At 35.4% G+C, this 20,069-nt stretch overlaps 1 protein-coding gene across 6 annotated transcripts in view; it reads left to right on the top strand.

Moving 5' to 3' along the window:
- RAD18 (RAD18 E3 ubiquitin protein ligase) overlaps positions 1–20,069 on the top strand; it is a 139,109-nt gene that overhangs the window by 32,317 nt on the left and 86,723 nt on the right. For all 6 annotated transcript variants that reach the window (XM_016424473.2, XM_016424478.2, XM_016424476.2 and 3 more), the window contains exons 5-6: positions 1,177–1,526; positions 2,752–2,851. In XM_016424473.2, coding sequence (XP_016279959.1) covers positions 1,177–1,526; positions 2,752–2,851 — 450 coding nt within the window. The remainder of the gene's footprint in view (positions 1–1,176; positions 1,527–2,751; positions 2,852–20,069) is intronic.

Here is a 20,069-nt window from a genome sequence, read left to right as displayed (position 1 = left end):
GTTTACCATTTCTTACTGTGATATGGAAATTACTTTAAAAGACTGATATATATTAATTTAAGGTTGCCAAAGAATTCAGCTATGTAATTCCTAAATGAAAACTCAAGTCACCTGTTAATCTTTTTATGGTGTTTTAATTACAAACAGGAGGAAGAAAAGTATTAGAGGGAGAGAGAGAGAGAGAGAGAGAGAGAGAGAGAGAGAGAGAGAGAGAGAGAGAGAAGGAAATAGGACTTAAATACCCACTCTGCTTAGGCTGAGCCAAAGGCCCAAGGCCCTGGATAGCTGAGGCAAATAAAAGAGATCAGTCTCTATCACTCAAGTGACCAAAATGGAGAAACAGTCTGTGGGCTCCTCCACTCCAAGCACCAGGCTCCAACCACCTCTCTCCCTCCACACAGGAAGTCCCCAGAACTCCTGACCTGTCCTCTACCTCACTTCCTGTCTCTCACATGTGCCAATGGTGGCTCTAGCTTGACCCAGGACCACCCAGAGGTCTGTCCTTTTTGCACATGTCTGTTGAAGGCCATATTCTCAAATAATTAAATCTTGAGTTTTGCTGCAGCCCTTCCTGACCTTGTTACCCTGAGTAGGGTGGAGATTGTAGTTTCCAAGACCTGATTCTGTCATTCCAAGTATCTCTATTGTTATTGATCAGGAAATAGCCAAATCCCATCCTCTAAAGAATGGTCTGAATAGGGTTGAGTAGTTTTGAAATTCACATTACTGTGAAGTAATATATTCTTTTACATTATATATGCCGCAGATTTTTGAACTGTTTGTCACTTGATAGACATCTATTTTGCTACTATAAAAAGCATTGCTATACAAAACTTTGATGTATATGAGATCTTTATATCTTTGACTCACTGGGGTATGTGCCTAACCGAACTCTGGATCATAGACATTTTATTAACTTTCTTGGAATAATTATAGATTGCTTTCCATAATGATTCAGAGCTTTACAAATAGTATATGACTGTACCTGTTTTTATATGTTTGTTTCAATGCTAATTCTCCTTTTTTATTATTTTTTGTTTTGTTGTCATTAGAAAATTTAAAATAGTTCCATTTTAAAAAACATAAAACAGTGGGGAGAGAGATAACTAATCTAAACTGCTTAAATGAATACATTTGTTGTTTGCCAACCTAATCAAAAGTTTGTTGTTCTTCAAGGAATCATCTGTTGCAATATACCCTAGATTCACCACCAATATCTCCTCTGTCCTCCTCCATAAAGAATATTTCTGGCAAAATCCACATTCCTAAAGTGCACACAGGTTCTCCCTTAAAACAAGAAAACAGAAGAATGGATTCTTACTTGGTAAAAGAAATACATTCTTCTATAAAAACGCCAGAGATGCCAAAGAAGGTCAAAGAAGGCAAAATCAATCCTTTAGGGAAAAAGTACTCCAGTTCTCCAGAGATAAAAGGAGCATCAAGGGAAGCAAGAGAGGCTCAAAGATCCACTTCTCTTAATGGCCCTGAGAAACCTTCTACATCTGCTTTTAAGGAAGTTACTAAAGGTAGGAGACTGTTTTCACATATTTCTCCTTTGTTAAAACTTCTTATTCCAGAGTAAGCTCACATTTTTGAAATGGAAGGGAAGGGAAAGGATTTACTAGTTAATACTATCTTAGAGTTTGATAGACACATGTGCTTTTATGTTTGTACCAAACTTTAACAATGAAATTAGAAATTCAGACTGAAATCCCAGTCTTTGTGCCTACATTCTCCCTTCTGATTCTATATCCTATCCCTTGAGGCGTCATTCTGCTTACAGACCCCCAATGACATTGCCTCACATATAGGAAAAAGACCAAATTATTTGGGACATTCTGAGTCCTTTGCAGTCTGGACCCACTGTAATTTTCTGACTTTATTTCTCATTATCTGCAGTGCAAATTTCCTTTTCTTTTTCTTTTTTCTTTCCTTTTTTTAAAACTGTTACCTTCCAAGACAGAAGAGTGGTAAGGGCTAGGCAGTGGGGGTCAAGTGACTTGCCCAGGGTCATACAACTGGGAAGTGTCTTGAGGCTAGATTTGAACCCAGGACCTCCCATCTCTAGGCCTAGCTCTCAATCCACTGAGCTACCCAGCTGCCCCTGCAAATTTCCTTTTCAAGCCAATCTTTTTATGTTTTTCTGAATGTGATATGCTTATTTCCATGTCCTAAGCTTTTTGTGTATAGAGGAATGGAGCAGTAGAGCTTGGCTGCTTACTTACCCCTAATACTCTACCATCTTGGCTTTACCTCAAATTGCCTGTAGTTGGTCATACACTTATAACGATGGATTAGGGATCGAAGAATTGGATAATAATAGGGCTCAATAATAATGTTGTCTAAGTTAATGGTAGTTTCTGAGAATTAGTTTGTTATATAATTTGCTTTCAGCTTATATGAATTTTTAGTGGAGTTTTTACAAAATAATATATACTTTAGATGAAGGAGGACTACCTTAATTATTTAATAAATGAAAGTTATAGCTAATTCTCAGTCTTTTACTTCATGCTTGGTATTCCTAACTCATAATCCTCCAAATGTCCTGACATCTTTTCTCACCTTGTGTTCTTAATGTTCCATGGACTTTCTACTTTGTTTTTCTAAGAGTTTTTAATGACGTATTTTAAAGTGTGCTTTACAGATACTACTATTATTGCTGTTGTTGCTAGGGTTTTTTTTTTCTGTACCCAAAATTGGTAAATTGATTTTTTCATTCTTGTCAAATAACATTTATATTTTTCAATGCAGTGGAATGTCCTGTTTGCCGTGTGAGTATCCCTGAGGTCTACATAAATAAACATTTGGATAGCTGCTTATCAAGAGAAGACAAGAAGGAAAGCCTTAGAAGGTAAGCAATTTAAGCATAACTTATGAATAGATTACATTTTTCGGTTCTTGTTTATATATTGATTATGAATTCAGCTTTCATATTGCCCTGTGGATATTTCCTCTGATTCACTACCCCTGTTTTTTTAAAGTTCTCATTTTTTCTTAACTTTTTTTAAACCTGACATTGAAACTGTTAATAGGATTTGGCCTAAACAGAAAATCTATTGTTTTGGAAATAGATTATTTTTTATTAAAATTTTTTCATTAGTTTCAGAATTCCAGTTTTGTATTATGTTTGTCCTCACTGAAGATGTTCCACATTTAAGCATGCTATTCCTTAGTAGTCATTTGATACCTGTTGATAAATGAAGTGTTAGACATCCTTTTTCTTCTCCCAACTTGCTCTTTTGTTCTTTATTATATTGGTCAAATTTTTTAGATGCTCAGGACTTTAGGTGTCACCATTAGTAAGAATTTTTATAGACCAACAGCTTTGGAAAGATCAAATAAGATAATATATCTAAAATATTTTATATACCTGAGTAAAACCTTATGTAAATGTCAGTTATTATTTATTCTGTAAGAAACAGGCCCATTTTAAGAGTTTCTAAAATCTGACTTAGCAATACTACACATTAAATCTGGAAGTCAAGCCATGTGTGTATTTTTTTGTTTATTATCTGATTATTTTGAGAATGGAATATTAGTCTGAACTATGGATTTTCTGTAGTATTTGTTAAATCGTTTTGTTTGGTTGTTTTAAATAGTCTACTTAATTGTCTCTATTCATCTGAGTAACAACCAAGTACAATGGAGAGAACCATATGTATATATGTGGTATGTATTTAGTTGTTTACTTGCTGGTTGCCTGCATTGGAATGTGAGCTTCTCGAGATTGAAGATAACATGGTTGCCTTTTTTTTGTATCTGCAGGCTTAGCACAGTGCCTCTCATATAGTAGGCACTTAATAAATGTTTCTTGACTGATTTTTGGAGTCTGGAAGACCTAGGTTTAAGTCTCACCTCCATCATATATTGGTTTTGTGACCCTGGTCTAATTACCTAATCACTTAGGTCCTCAGATAATTCTGTAAGACAAGGATTCTTAAGGTTTTTTGTCTCAAAAATCCCACTGGCAATGGACCTATGGGCCCCTTCTGAGAATAGTATTTTAAAAGTCAATTTTTATGGATATTTTTTGTTTGATATCACCAGAATTTCTCCCAGAGATTGTTTTCTCCCAAGAGTCATTTCATATAACAAATAATTTTCTTTAACGAAAAAGAGGAAAAAATCAGTAAAAGTGATAAATACATAGAAAAAAAATCTGAAAATATATGCAGTGGGAATACCTTCTATCTTCTTTGGAGGTGTGCTTGTTCTTTGTAATTTTGCAACATTCTCTTTTGATTATTTGCTGATTCTTCCATTTACATTTTTTGTCACTGTGCATATTATTTTCTTGGTTCCAAATAGTGTCACACAGATCATCCATTCTATTTCAATTCTTAGAATGTTTGCTATGTAAAAATATATCATGGACTAGAAATTTTTTTGCCCCTAAAACCCATATCTTGTGTCTTAGTTTCATTTTTAAGACAGAAGAGTGGCAAGGTCTGAGCAATTGGGGTAAAGTGACTTGTTTAGAGTCGCACATTTGGGAAGTGTCTTGAGACTAGTTTTGAATCAAGGTCCCCAGAAATTCTTCATAAGCTGGAAAAGTCCTGTTACTCTAGTTTTCCAACTTCCCCTTAAGTTTGGAATATAACTTATACTTCTCCCACCTTATGGTAACTTTATGCTAAAAATTTATCGGAATTTCTGAGTATATCTGACATTTAACATTAAGGAACTATTTTGTAACTGGGTATTTTATTTAGAAGGACCTGGAATAGAAAATCTTTTCTGAATACCATATTAGTTAGTACTGACCTATGTTAATTTCTGGTATTTCTTGATTTGTAAATTGCTCACTTTCTCTGAATTGTGGGAGAAAATCAGTATCATACTTTTGGGAAACATTAGAGTTTGTATTTTGGAAATTTTGAAAGGACTTTCTGCAGTCCAGTACCTTTTTTGTAAGGACCACAGAACTCTGTATGTTTCCATTATGATTCTATATCCATAAATTTTATTATCTGTACTTCATATAAACTAAGTTTTTCAGGAAAGAACTTGCTAGCTTGCCTGTTACCTGTATTTTTCTAGGTTCTTGAGATGTTATTCAGCTCTTGTTATCTAGTATTTCTTCATTTTTCCCAGAATTTTGCAAGTCTTATAAGGTCCGAGAGATAGTTATATTGAAAAACAAACAAATAAATCCCTCTCTCCTAAACCTAGAAATACATTATCTTAGAAGTTTAGTACAGATGTTCCCACATTTCATTGCTTATACCTGGCTTTAGGCTTCACTGCTTTAACACTTAAAAAAATAATTTAGCCAGTTGGTGGTAGTGTAGTGTAAGAAAATAGAGATCTTTTTGGTACTTAGTTACTATTTGTAGTTTATTATTTTTTAACACATAATGAGTGATTGTTAGTGTGCAAAAATACATTGTAAATTCAGTTTTTCCTGGGTATACCAGTTCAAATAATAATAGTTGATATTTATGTAGTCTTTAAGGAATAAAAAAGCTTTTTGTACATTATCTTATTTGGATCACATATTCTTTGACCCCTTTTAATTTTTAACAACCTTTGACACACATTTTTTGGGGGGATTTCAATTATAATAGTTATGATTAGGGAGCATTTATTAATCACATAATTGCTCACTGATCTGTTAAGAACTTATAAAGGCAGTTTATGATACTTGACAAAGTTGTTTAAAAGGCCTTTCAGAAATTGTTCCTAATGAAGTTCTAATTTTTAAATTGTTTATTATATCTTTCATTTATCCCTAAGAATTTTTCTTATTAAGAAACTTGGGGCTTAATACCTTAGGAGAATTTTTTTTTAATTGGGAAATGTTTCTATATGGTTTTAACATAATTTGTAATTTGCTCTTGTAGTTATTAATAGAGTCATCCTTTTTTAAGTAATAGGGCAAAGGCTAGTACTAGGGTAAAAGTATTAGTGGAAAAGTTCATGATATGATATAAATGAACTGCTTTGGGGCCATCGGTGGTCTCCACACACAAGGAAGAGACAATGAACCTTGAGCTTTGATTTAGTAAAAATGGTGAAATGCTTAATATTATTTATAAGTATTTGTATAGCATAGATAGGATCATAGATAGGATAATTAGGATAACAGACTATGTCACTTATTAACCTGGTGACTTTGGATGAGTTAGTTAATTTCTTAAGCCTTAATTTCCCTTATACATGAGGATCTCTACTTAAATCTTCCCATGTTATATTGTGGCTTAGAGATGACCTTGATTTTTAGAAAGGTCTTTCAGTGAATTACAAGTCCTAGTTAGGAATTCATTCCTCAGTAGATTTTTTCTAATAAATTCTCTGACCTCTTTGGACAACTTGTATTCGTAGTTGAAACTGAAGATAATAGAATTCTGATTTTTTTTGGGGAAAAAAGCCCTTTTAATAATAATAGCTAGCATTTAGTTCTTAAAAGTTTAAAGAATGGTTTATAAATGTTATTTCATTTTATCCTTACAATAACCCTGGGAGGTAGGTACTATTAAGTTCTCTATTTTGCAGATGAGGAAACTGAAGCAGACAGATAAAGTGACTTGCCCAGGTTCACACATTTCAGTTTTGGAGGTCAGATTTGAATTCTCATCTTCCTCTGGGTCCAATACTGGACCTTTAATGGTTGATGTTATTTTTATTAGCTTCTCTCTTCCTCCATTATTAGTAATGAATTGATAACCTCATTCTCTTGATCATCTCACAATTCTTTCTCCTTATAAGGTTAAATAAAACCTTTAAACTTGTGTGGCCATTTATGCAGTGTGGGCTTTCTGTTTTTCAATTGAACCTTCCTGAAGATTCTGAGAGCTGGCAAAAAGGACGACCTTACATTAGTCCCTGTTAAGTGAAGATTCTCTAGCTGTATCTTTCTACTATTGAGGAATCAGAAATTGGAGCCACTGGTCTGAATTCTTTAAGTTATCTTCTGTGACCTTAGTTGTACTTTATATATTTTCTTAGTCTTCTTTGCCATTATTATGTTTATTTTAGTGTCAAGAACATTTCTCTACAGTTCTTTCTGCCCGTTAATTGAATGGGCTTTGAGAACTGAACTGTGCTAATTCAATTATCTTTTAATTCTTTTACTCTTTTTTTTCTACTTCCTATGACTCATACTGATTCTGTTAAAAGTAACAAAATGGCATTTTTCTTTGTATTAATTTAGCATTTTACCTTCTTTTTAGTATAATCCTGTTAATTTCTTAAACATAACCTTCTCTGTTCTGAATTTTATTTAATATTCTAATTAGGTTGTTTAACTGGATCTGTCCTTTGAAAATTAGAACAATATTTTATGTACTCTGTTTTTTCCACATCTATCCTGTGAAAATAATAGACAATGAATTGATTATTGATTTATAAACTGAGTAGATACTCAGCTTGCTGTGCTTACAAAATATCTTCAGTTTATATCAGTGAAGTGAAGCTCATAAGTGAACTCTTCAGGGCCAGGAGCAAGGATGCTAAGGAGACTCTTGTTATATAAAAATAAACTATTTATTAAGAATATAAGGATTAAAAAAAAGGATTCCTAACTCTAAGGGATTCTAACTCCACCCAAATAAAACTCCCTGGTTCCCCAAGGAACTGCTTCTCCTGTTTCCACAGGTTACACTGATCTTTCCTGATCTGACTAACCCAAATTTTCACTATTCTACAATAAACTAGAAAATTCTTATACTTCTTAACTTTGTCTCCAAGTTATAAATATAACAAAGGCTAGCTGACTGAGTGTCAGTAAGAACCAAGTTAGGACTCTGAATCTCAGAGGCCAAACCAAAGACCAGATCTTTCTTTGGTCTTCTCAGATTTAAAAACAATTTATGTAACAGTAATAGAGAATCACTAGTGTTTCCCAAGTTGGAAAAGGAAATCACTTAGCTCCTTCAGGTTTTTCCCTTCTTTCTTTTTACTTCATACGGTGTAAGGACAATTTTAGGGTTGTGACCTAATCTAAATTAATTTGGTCTCCAGAGAAAATCCCAAATAAAATACCCAAGCCAGTTTGGAAATTTATGGCAATTTTAATTTAATTTAATAGAGGGAAGGAATTAAGGAGAAGAGAGAGAAAGAGGGTATAGGATTTCTCCCTCCTGACCTGTGCCAGGGAGAGTTCAAAGACCTCCGCCACGGGGTCTTTGAAGAAGATTAGAGACTTTTCTAAGAGGATAGTGTTTGGAAGGTAAAGGAGAAAAGAATTAGCTTAAACTCTGAGAGAGGTCAGTGAAGATGCCTCACCTGAACTAGACTACTAAGCTTTTCCCAGTATAGCATCAAGGAAAACTCACCGCTAAACCTGGACAATAGCTGCTGCCGCACTGAGATGCCGAAATGCTCAGCAAACTGCCGCCAGAGCCACCTCTCCACGGGAAAGAGCCCTGAGAGAGGAAGTGACGTGAAATATATAGACAGTTTTTACATCACTTCCTGCATCTCACTTGTACCAATGGTAGCTTAAGCTTGACTTAGGACAGCCCAGGGGTCTGTCAGTTGTTTCTGATTTGTCATTTGCTAGCACATGTCTGTCATAGGCCATCCTCCTCAACACTTAATCCTTAAGTAGGGGTGTAGACATTCCTGTTTTTGTTAGGGTGGCGTTCACAACAGTGAATAGAGAGAGAAAAGATGTCACCTGCTCCCAGAACTCCGAGAGAGTGTAACTGCCACTCCCAGAGACCAACTCCAACAGAAAAACCGCTAAAACCTCCCCTCCCCACACTGTCAACATTTGAAATTGACACTCTTAGATCTGCTTCAAACTCCAATTCTTTCTCAAGCCAGCTTCTCTATTTCTTATCTCTAAACTAAAATAACAAGACCTAATTTCTAATATCATCCTTATAATATCCCCCCTTTGAGCATATGGAGAGAGAAAAAAATGTCTCCCGTATGATTCTATGTAATTTTAAAGCTATACCTAACCTTATTATTATCATATTTCCTAAAAAAAAATAGTCTTAATCTCACACTTATTCTATTCTTATTGCTACACCTTATCTATTTTAACATGCAGTAGGGATATAAATCAAGGAAAAGAAAATTCCCATAGCCTTGTGTTCAAACTGCTAGTTTCCTTTTTGCTTTGATATAGTTTGTTTAATATGTTTTGCAACATTTCTTGAATTCATCTCATAATTTTTCAGATGCATGATTAGAGGTAAAACTTCCAGATTAACAGATACAGTTTCTTATTTTGCTATATAAACTATTTTCCAGTTTAGTTTTTTACTTAAAAGTCTGCAGCTGCATGATCTGTTCTAATATTTTCTTCCTATCTGGGTAGTTCCTTTTAGGTGAATTTGCTTCTAACTTACTAGACAGTTAAATATGACAGAATCATTTCAATTAACTCACTGTTGTTAAGTAAATCAAATTCATATTTGACTTACCTTTCCCTTTTTCTCAAGATTTTTAAAAAATTAGTTTTTTTAATTAAGCATTTATTTTCTGTTTTTTCTTTATCCTCCTCTTCCAACTGAGAAAGAAAGAAAAAAAAGAAAAAATCTTTCTAACAAATATGTACAGTCAAGCAAAATAACTTTCCAAGCTGGTCATGTTAAAAAAAAAAGTATATGTTTCATTCTATATCTTAAGTATAGCCTCTTGTTTAGTAATAGATGGTTTTTCTATCCCTTTGGAATCATAGTTGATAAAGTTCATTTTTTTGGGGGGGATGCTTTTATTACTTCAAATAATATAAAGCAAGCAGATTATATTCTTTAAAATTAATCCTATGAGAAAAGGCATTTGTGGCAAGTATTATGGAAATGAGCTCCTGTGTTATGCAGTAGTTTAGCCACTTTTTTTGCCTGTTAATTGATTTAATTTTTTCCCCATTACATGTAAAAACTATTTCCAACATTAAAAAATAAACAAATCCTTACCTTCCATCCTAGAAACAATACTATAAATTGATTTCAAGGCAGAAGAGTAGAAAGGACTAGGCAGTGGGGGGGTTAAGTGACTTGCCCAGGGACATGCAGAGAAGTGCCTAAGGGCAGATTTGAACCCAGGACCGTCTGACTCTTAGTTCACTAAGCCACCTAGCAGCTTCCAATTTCCAACATTCTTTGAAGAATTTTGATTTTTAAATTCTCTCCTTCTTCCCTCTCCACCCCCCAAAACTCACCCTCTTGAGATGATAAACAGTCTCATAAAGATTTTACATGTAAAACATTTTTCCATATTAATCCTGTTGTGGAAGCATAACTGGGGAAAAAAAACAAATTAAGAAAGTGAAAAAGGTTTTCTTAGGTCTAGATTCAAACTCTTATCCATTCTTTTTCTCTGGAAACATGATATTTTTTTTTTATCATGAGTCATTTCGGATAGTTTTGGATCAGTGTATTGCTGAGAATAGCTGTTATTCACAGTTGTTCATTGTACAGTATTCCTGTCACTGAGTACAGTGTTCTCCTGGTTCTGCTTATTTCACTTGTTTATGTAAATATTTTCAGGTTTTTCTGAGCTTCTCTTGCTTATCATTTCTTACAGTATTCCATCAGCCATTCCTCAATTTATGGATATCCCCTCACTTTCCAATTCTTTGCTTCCACAGAAAGTGCTCCTTTAAATATTTTTGTACATATAGGTCCATCCCTTTTTTCAGTTTTTTTTTTAAACCCTTACCTTCCGTCTTGGAGTCAATACAGTGTATTGGCTCCAAGGCAGAAGAGTGGTAAGGGCTAGGCAATGGGGGTCAAGTGACTTGCCCAGGGTCACACAGCTGGGAAGTGTCTGAGGCCAGATTTGAACCTAGGACCTCCCATCTCTAGGCCTGGCTCTCAATCCACTGAGCTACCCAGCTGCCCCCTCAGTTTTTATTTCTTTAGAATACAAACCAATTGCTGGGTCAGAGGCAATCAGCTGTTTTTTAGACCTTTGAGCAAGGGTCCAAATTGTTCTCTAGAATTTTTTAATCAGTTCACAACTCCCTCATAAGTACATTCATGTCTCAGTTTTCCCATATCCCATCCATTTTCCTTTTCTGTCATAATAGCCAGTCTGATAGGTGTGAGATGATACCTCACAGTTGTTTTCATTTGCATTTCTCTAATAGTGATTTAGGGCATTCTTTTCTTGACTAAAGAGAGCTTTACTTTGACAGTTGCCTGTTCATCTTTTGACAATTTATCATTTAGGGAATGACTTGTATTCCTAGCTATTTAACCCATTTCTCTATGTAGTTGAGAAATGAGGCCTTTATTAGAGAGACTTGTAAAAAATATGTACACCAGTATGATTGCTGTATATTACTCTCCATCCTATTTCCCATTTTTTATTTCTGACCTCTACCTTCCCCAATTTGCCTTCTTTTCTATAATCCCCATTCCTTTTCCCCTCCTACTTTCCTGTAAGATAAGACAGCTTTCTGTAGGATTTGTGTATATTCTTCTCTCATTGAGCCAATTTTGATGAGACTAAGGTTCACATGTTCCCCTCTCTACTTGTCCCATCTTCCCCTCCACTGTAAAAGTTCTTTCATGCCTCTTTTTATGTTACATAATTAACCCATTCTATTTTCTTTTCCTTTTTAAAAAAAAATATCTCATCATATTCAACTCACTCCTCTGTCTTTCATCCATGTTCTCTCCCTCTAACTGCCCCAACAATGATAAATTTCCTTGGAGCTATGACAGCTATCTCTATGCAGAGATGTACACAGTTTAGCCTATTGAATACCTTTTGATTTCTCTTTCCTGTTTATGCTTCTCTTGAGTCTTGTTTTTGAGAGTCAAATTTTCCATTCACCTCTAGTCTTTTCATCAGTTTGAAAGTCCTTTATTTCATTGATAATCATTTTTTCCTTTAAGGATTATATTCAGTTTTGTTAGCTAAGTGACTCTTACCTTTGCAGTTGAAGTCATAGTTCCTCTGGGATAGCCTATTCCAGGTAGTCTGATTCTTTAATGAAGCTGCTCAATCTTGTGTTTTTCTGACTGTGTCTCCATGATATAGGAACTGTTTTTTTGGCTGCTTGCAGTATTTTCTCCTTGATCTGGGAGTTCTGGAATTTGGCTATATATTCCTAGGAGTTATCCTTTTGGTATCTTTTCAGGAAGTAATCAGTGGATTCTTTCAATTTCTATTTTGCCCTCTGGTTCTAGAATATCAGGGCAATTTTCCTTGATAATGTCATGAAAGATAATGTCTAAGCTCTTTTTTTTTTTATCATGGCTTTCAGGTAGTCCAATAATGCTTATATTGTCTCATCCAGGTTTATTTCCAGGTCAGTTGCCTTTCCTATGAGATACCTCACATTTTCTTCAATTTTTTTCATTCTTTTGACTTTGACTGTTTCTTGATATCTTATGGAAAATTTATCATCTGCTTGCCCAATTATGATTTTTAAGTCATGATTTTCAAGTTCTTTTCTTCAGTGCATTTGTGTACCTCTTTTTCCATATGGCCAATTCTTCCTTCAATGCATTTTTTAATCTTTTTTTCATATGGCCAATTATGCTTTTTAAAGAAATTCTTCTCTTCATTAGGTTTTCATGCCTCTTTTACCAATTGCCTTATTGTGTTTTTTAAGGTCTAAATTTCTTCATTGCTTTTTTATGTCTCCTTAACCAAGATGTTAACTTTTTTTCCTCTGATTTTCCTGTATCACTCTCATTTCTTTTTCCAATTTTTCTTCTACCTCCCTTATTTGATTTTTAAAAATATTTTTTGAGAGCAGTTAGTATTTTTCTTGGAAGTTTGAATTGTGACCGCGAAAAATGTGGGTTTCAAGACTGTGAATTGCCAAAACTGTAAAGATAATTTTGGTGTCTTGATGTAAATCCAAAATAAGTGGTCGCCATGGGAAAAATTCCCAAATATGAAAATACCCAAGTCAGCTGGGTTGTATGGAGATTTTAATGAATACAAATGAAGGAATTAAGGAAAGGGTGAGATAGAGAATAAGAGAAATATAGTATGAAGGGCCTAGGCCAAACGGCCTAGGCCTGAGCCTTAAGAGAGACTAGTTAGTCTTTAATCACTCACCACAAGATTTGTCCCAAGCAAAACTCCAGTCCTTCACTGAAATCCTCAACTCCTGAACTGAGTTCAGAGACTCAGCTCCTCCAACTAACTCCAAACTCCAACTATGCAATTCCACCTCGAGCTCCTTCCTTTTAAAGAAAATTTTCTCTTGTGTCACCTCCCCTAAATTTTCACATCTACCAATCACAGTAGACGTTTTTCCCAGGACTGACCATTCTTAGTTCACACCACTCTTTAGTTCTCACCTTCTCTGGGTAGACAAAAACTTCACACCTCTTTTGTTAAGCTTGCCTTTTGTCAGTTGCTTGACCTTTTAGTGATTAATTTAACCTTTATAGGTACTTAGCACCCTTTTGTATTAGATCTAAAAATAGACCTAGCTTAAGGTTCTAGCTTTACTATAAGTATGAGTTTGGGGACTTTTCATTGTTCAGTAAGGAATTTTACAACTTTATCTTCCCCTAAGGCACTGTCATGAGTAGGGTGGAGTAATTTTAAAGTTCCCAATACATTCCTGACCAAGTACCTCCATTTGTTACAATATGGGGAATAGCTTAACCAAATCTTCTAAGGTACAGTCTGAGCAGTTTTTAAGATTCACTGAATGCAGTAATATTGACTTTGTTATCTTCTTCTTTCTTTGTGTTTTGGTCTTACCTGTCACCAAAATAACTTTCAATGTTGAGTTTCTTTTTTTGTTGTTTATTTTTCAGCCTTTTCCTTCCTTTTAATTAAAAAGAAACTGTTAAAGTTTGGCTCTCTTATATCTTTGGGAAAGGGAGCACTGTTTCAGGCTTCAGGTTCTTTGTGAAACTGCCTTCAGAGCTGGGTCTGGGGATTTCCCTGCTTTCAGTTCTTCCAAGGTGGTAGGTTGGGTATGATCCCAGGAGAGATGTGTTTAATACTCTCCCAGCCTGTGCTCTGACTATGAGTAACCACAAGTATTCCTTTACCCCTTGGAACTATGGCCAGAGTCCTCTGTTCCTCTGTGGCCACTAGCTCTGGTGTTTCCTAGCACTCTTGCCCTGGGACTGCTACTGGATCTGCATGGGGCAAGGCAGCAAAAGTCTTGCAGCTCCAGCGCAAGGGCCTCTCTATCTCTTTCTGAGTTATCTGACCCACCTTAGCTTCTATGGCTGAAAGCTTCAGAAGCCTTTGCTGTTGCCTCAGCTGTGCCAGGGCCTGCCCTAGTGCTCTTTGTGCTCCACCTCTACCCTGGTGCACTAAATCCCTTGTGCTGGCCTACTAAGTTGTTTTGGGCTGAAAAATTACTTCCCTCCATCTTTTTGTGTGTTATGCTGCCCCAGAATTCATTCTGAAGCATTATATCATGGTTTTCTGGATAGTAATTTGGTAGCGATCAGAGGGGGTCTGTGTATCTTCTCCACCATCTTGGCTCTCTCCACCCCCTAAAGTTGTTCATTTTTTACAGCACAGTTATTATTGTCCAAATTCTTCTCTTATCCTACTCACTTCATTCTGTATCAGTTCATTCAAGTTTTCCCATGTTTCTTTGGAACTATACTATTTGTCATTTTTTTATGGAACGATAAATAGTATACCATTATATTAATATACCATACTTTCTTTTAGCCTTTCTCTAATTGGTGGGTATCCTCTTAGCTTCCAGTTTTTTGTTACCAGAAAAAGAGCTTTTATAAATCTTCATATGAGTCCTTTTCCTCTTTCTTTGATTTCTTTTCAGTATAGACTAAGTAGTGATAATATGTTGAGTCAAAGGGTAATGTGCTATTTACTAACTTTAACCATAGTTCCAAATTCATTTCTTAAATGACTGGACTTATTTATAATTTGACCAAAAGTTCACAATGGTATGACTGTTTTCTTATAGTCCCCTCCAACAACCATCATTTTCTGGATTTTTTTGGGGGGGGAAGAGGGATCAATATGATGGATGTGAGGTGGAGTGTCAGTTGTTTTTCATTTACATTTCCCTAATTATTAGTAATTTGGAGCATTTTTTCATATGATGATTGATAGTTTGTATTTCTTCCTTTGAAAAGTACTTATTCAGTCCTTTGACTATTTATCTATTGGGAAATAAATTTGAATGAATTACTTATATGCCTTAGATATAAGAGCTTGATCAGAGAAACTTGCTTTAAGGTTTTTCCTCTGTTATCTATTTCCCTTCTAACTTTTAATTGTGTTAATTTTCATTAAATTTTTTTAAATTGCTGCCATAATTGTCTCATTGTTTTTACTGATCTCCATCACTTGTTTGGTCAATAACTCTTCCTCTATCCATTGGCTCAAAAGATAATTTCATCCTTGAGTCCTCCATTTGTTTTTAATATAATCTTTTATGCTGATTTTATATATTCATTTGATGCTTATCTTGCTAAATGGTATGAAATGTTGGTCCATATCTAATTTATGCCAGACTTGGAAGTGAGACCCTTCTTTGTGCCCAAGATCTGAGTCCCTGCTGCTGCTCTTGTTGCTGCCTTCTGAGCTTCTTCCTTTGTCTAGGGACTCCTTACCTGATATACCATTGCATGTGCAAAAGTCCTCTTCTTGATCTGCCACATGCATATGGGTCTTAGGTGTTAAAGTTGCCAGGAGACATCTGTGCCTATTGCAGTGTCCTGGTATGGATTAGGGGTGCCCTGGAATGGGTTCTAGATCTCCTTTTGCCCTGTTGCACAGCATCTACCTGGACACTGTGATGCTTTGAGTGCAGCACTAAGTTTTTCAGAAAAAAAGGATTATTTTATTGGTGTATTCTGTAGATTTGCTTAGTTATTCTGTTTTGTTTCAGTTTGAAAATTGCAAAAAGTGGTACATTTCTTAAGAGAATAGAACTATAATTCTTCCTTTGTCCTTTGATTGAAAAACAGCATTAAAAACAAAACTTGATAGTTTCATAAAAAAAAACACAAAACTAAAAATACTACATGTTCATGGCTCAACCATGGGGTTGTCTCTAGTGTCTACAGTCTTCCCAGTCAGTTCTGGATTAGACAAAGGACTTGTGACTTTTGGGAAATTTCCACATAAGGATTTAGTTTGATTTAAAAATTTTTAAAGATCTGTTAGAAGTTTATGGAGAGAAGCTCACAGCATTACTTCCTTTTACTCTGCCATCCTTGTTCTGCTTCCATTCATTCCTGTTTTGAAAGAACACTTCTTTTCTGGCACTTACCACCTAGCCAGAATCATTTTTAGTGCATGTTCAGATCAAATGATCCTCCTTTTGAAATTGTTTAACCTCATTATCTCTAGGATGCCCACTCAGTTGTCTTAGGAATTTGCATGTTTCATTTCTATAGTAGATGAAATATAAAATGGTATTCTTTCTTGAGATTGTTCCCCTTCCCCCCCCCCCCCCCCCCCCCCCCGAGGTTCTGTAGACCATTCCTGTGCCTTTTAAATCTTTTTCTATTGAACATTCAGTTCTGACCTCAATTGAATAGTATAAATTCAGGCTCAAACTCATCAACCCAAAGGATCCTGACTTGGTCCTCCCCCATGGAGATTTTGACTGTACACTAGAATTACCAAAATATCTAGGCTCTAGACTTCACTGGCTTTTGCCATCCCAGCTGGGTCATTGTATCTTCTGACAGGCATTGGAATACAAGTCTTTATAATAAGACTGTTGAATTGGGGAAGAAAACCTTTGTATGTTTTTTTGTAGCTGAGGTGTCAGAGATCACTTATTAATATATAAGTATTAATATTTAGATATTAGGCCAGCAGTTTCCCAGGCTAACTGGAATTTTCTCTTAGTTCTACTTATATTTTACAAATATGGCCCAATGCCTGGCAAATAGTAGGCATTATATAAATTCTTACTCCTTTTTCACCATTTATCATGAAACAAGACACAGTCTAGAGCAAGATAAAACAAAAGTGATTTTAGATTACATTTTAAAAAATATATCAAGACTACAATAATGTTAATGCTTGTATGTCCTTGAAGAAATTGTCTTCCTGAAGTAATTACTCTTCTTTAACTTCTCTTTCAGTCTAATCAATGGATATTCCTTTTAATTAAATTAAAGCACACTTTCACTCTTAAATCTGATTACCACAAACAAGACTGAGTCTTACTAAGTCTGTTAGTTTCTGATAATCAAGAGTTCTTTCTAGTTTTGAATGAGTTTTCTATTTAATATAAAGACGATTAACTTTTTATTTTCAAGTGAAACTAAGGATTCTTTAGGGCAGCTAGGGGGCACAGTGAATGCATTTCTGGAGTCAGAAGGAACTGAGTTCAAATATGGCCTAACTGTGTGACTCTGGGCAATTCACTTAACCCAGTTTCCCCTAGTTCCTCATCTGTTTTCATGAACTGGAGAAGGAAGTGCAAACTATTACCATATCTTTGCCAAGAAAACAATAAATCGAGTCAGGAAGAGTTGGACCTGACTAAAATGACTTAACAAAATTTTCTCCTTGACATTGATTAAGTCTTTGTAGTTAAGAAAAACTGATAAACATTTTTCATTCATATAAGATTGTAAACTCTAGATTACAGTACTTAGTTCTGCATTCTTGATAACTTATTCGTAACTCTTACATCCTTGATAATTTACTCTTACTTAATCTATATATGCAGCTATTTTCCAGATCCTGTCACTTTCACCTCTACAACATCTTTTATATATTCAGTCCTGTCCATTACACTACTGTCACAGTAATACTACCTTTTGCTTGGACAATCATAAGCCTACCATTTGACTCCCTACCTTCAGTCTCTCCTGACTCCATTACATCTTCATATGCCTGCCAAAATTATTTTCTGAAAGTGAAGATATGATTAGATTCCCCACCCCCTCAACACATACAAAATAAGTTCTATAGTGCCTCCCTAGGATCCTGAGGGTAAACTCCATTTTATCTTTGAAATCTTTTCATAACCTGATCCTTTCCTACCTCTCTAGTGTTCTTGCACATGTCTCTCTCCTCCATGCACTCTTCAGTCCAACCATACTAGCCTATTTATTGTTCCATGTAGAGGATGCTCTCCTGCCTATTTTATTGTTTTGTGCACTGGCTGTCGCTCCATGCTTGAAATGCATGCCTCATTTTCACCTCTTAGAATCAAGACTTGACTCAGGCACCATCTTCTCCTTGCATCCTCTCCTGGTCCCCCATTTCCTATGCATTCCCTTCCAAAACCATGTTGTATTCCTTTTATATATATATATTATCTAAAGTCCAAGGGCTACTTCCCTTTTGTCTTTTTTCCTCACATAGTTCAGTGCCAGGCTTATAGCAGTTGCTTACTATTAATTCATACTGATCATCTGGAAAATGTTCTGAAGAGAGCAAGCAAATTAGTAAAAAAGGAGAGTTCTTGCCATGTGAAAATCCACAATAAGATGTAAGGATGTTTGAAAAGAGAGAAGATTTAAGGGATTATGATAATTTCTTCTGGGCAAGATAAGTGAAAACTCACCTATCAGAGCCCAGGGTAGCAGAAGTGGAAGGTAGGATGAAATACATATTTGTCTCTGGCATTTTAGCACTTCATCACCTGTCTCCTTCCTCCTTTCCTAGACTTGTTATGTCTTCCATCTTTAGTCCAGCCAAATGATCTTCACTGTTCTTACATGGCATTCCACCTCCCACCTCTTTGCTTTTGCATTGATTGTTTAGCATGCCTGGAATTCACTCTCTCTTCACCTTTATCTCTTGAAGTATCCTTCAGAATTTAGTTCAAGTCATTTCTCCTTTCCCCGGTTGCTAATGCTTCCCTTCCTGTGTGTTGTTTCCCTTGTTTGAATGTAAACTCCTTGAGAACAATTGAAGGGAAGGGGGGGTTGCACTGTGTCCAAATGAATAGTTCCTAGAAGAACTGCAGGGCCATAGTTGATAGATATTCTGAAAAAACTGCAAGACCACAGTCGAGACAGATAACCTGGAAAAACTGTAAGACGTCCTCCCCAAGGCCACAACAGATAGCCTGTTCTTTTAAGCTGCTCTATATATGTGCACTCCCAATCCTACCCCGGCGCGTTCTTTTGGGTAACCGTCCTAGCGCTAGTAAATAAACCTCTCCGTGCTATCTTTGCATTGTCTTTGCGTGTTCCTTTGTGGGGGTCTTCCACTCGGACCCTAACACAAAAACTTGTGTTTGTGTAGTCTCTGTACTTAGCAGGGTGTCGCCACACAAAAGTGCTTATTGATTGATAGTCTTCAGGCACCCACAAGGAGGCAGCTTTGGGGAGCAAGTAAATTGCTGATCCTAGGAAAAAAGGTATAGATATTATGCTACATTCCATTATTCCCTAAACCAGAGTCTGTTATATAGTCAATCTGTTGTTATTGTTTCCCTTCATGCTTTTTGTCCTTGCAGGGGAAACCATTCACTTCCTCTTCATTCCAATCTTACTCATTTTGTCTCTTCCATGAAGCTTTCAACAACTTGACCTATCTACACTGTTCTCTTTTCTCTGAAATTCTTTAGCATTTCTATTCTCTTCTATGAAATTTAGCACTAATAAAAAGATGATTTAGTAACTAAAATAAATTTTAGCATGTCTTTAGCATAGTTTATTTTAGAAAAATGAATTGTAAAGTTGTCAACCTAATTAATGAACTAAGAATTCTATGTATAATACCAAGTAAAGTATTATGGGTACATAGTAATGTGCAGATCATAGGTAATATTTCTGAGAAAAATTATCTATGTTGTTGATACTTCTTCATACATACGATCATTAATGTTTTATAGTTTGAGCCTTCTTTTCAACCAAGTTTTAAGGTATTGATCTTTGAAGTCTAGATTTATGTTAAACTAATTTTATATCACCTGGAGAACCTTGGAAATTATTGAACTGAAAGTAGGTAATTATTAACAATATGCCTGTCCAATTAATACAATTGGAGAACCAGTCCTAAGTATCTAGATATGAAGGCCAAGGGAGGAAGTTAACTCTTACTTAAATTACTTTATATCCTTTGAAAAGTGATCACTAGTGCTCTTATACTACACTAACTCTCTAGATGTTCCATCTGTAACTCAAACTCAAACCCTTTCCCTCTTTCTTTATTTCTGTTGATGGAACCACCATCTTTCCAGTTACCCAGATTTGTAACTTTGTAGTCATGTTAGACTC

Source organism: Monodelphis domestica, chromosome 7 (genome assembly GCF_027887165.1).
Source record: "Monodelphis domestica isolate mMonDom1 chromosome 7, mMonDom1.pri, whole genome shotgun sequence".
Classification (NCBI taxonomy): Eukaryota; Metazoa; Chordata; class Mammalia; order Didelphimorphia; family Didelphidae; genus Monodelphis; species Monodelphis domestica.
The sequence above is the reverse complement of the archived record's forward strand: the minus strand, read 5'-3'. Positions and strand labels throughout refer to the sequence as shown.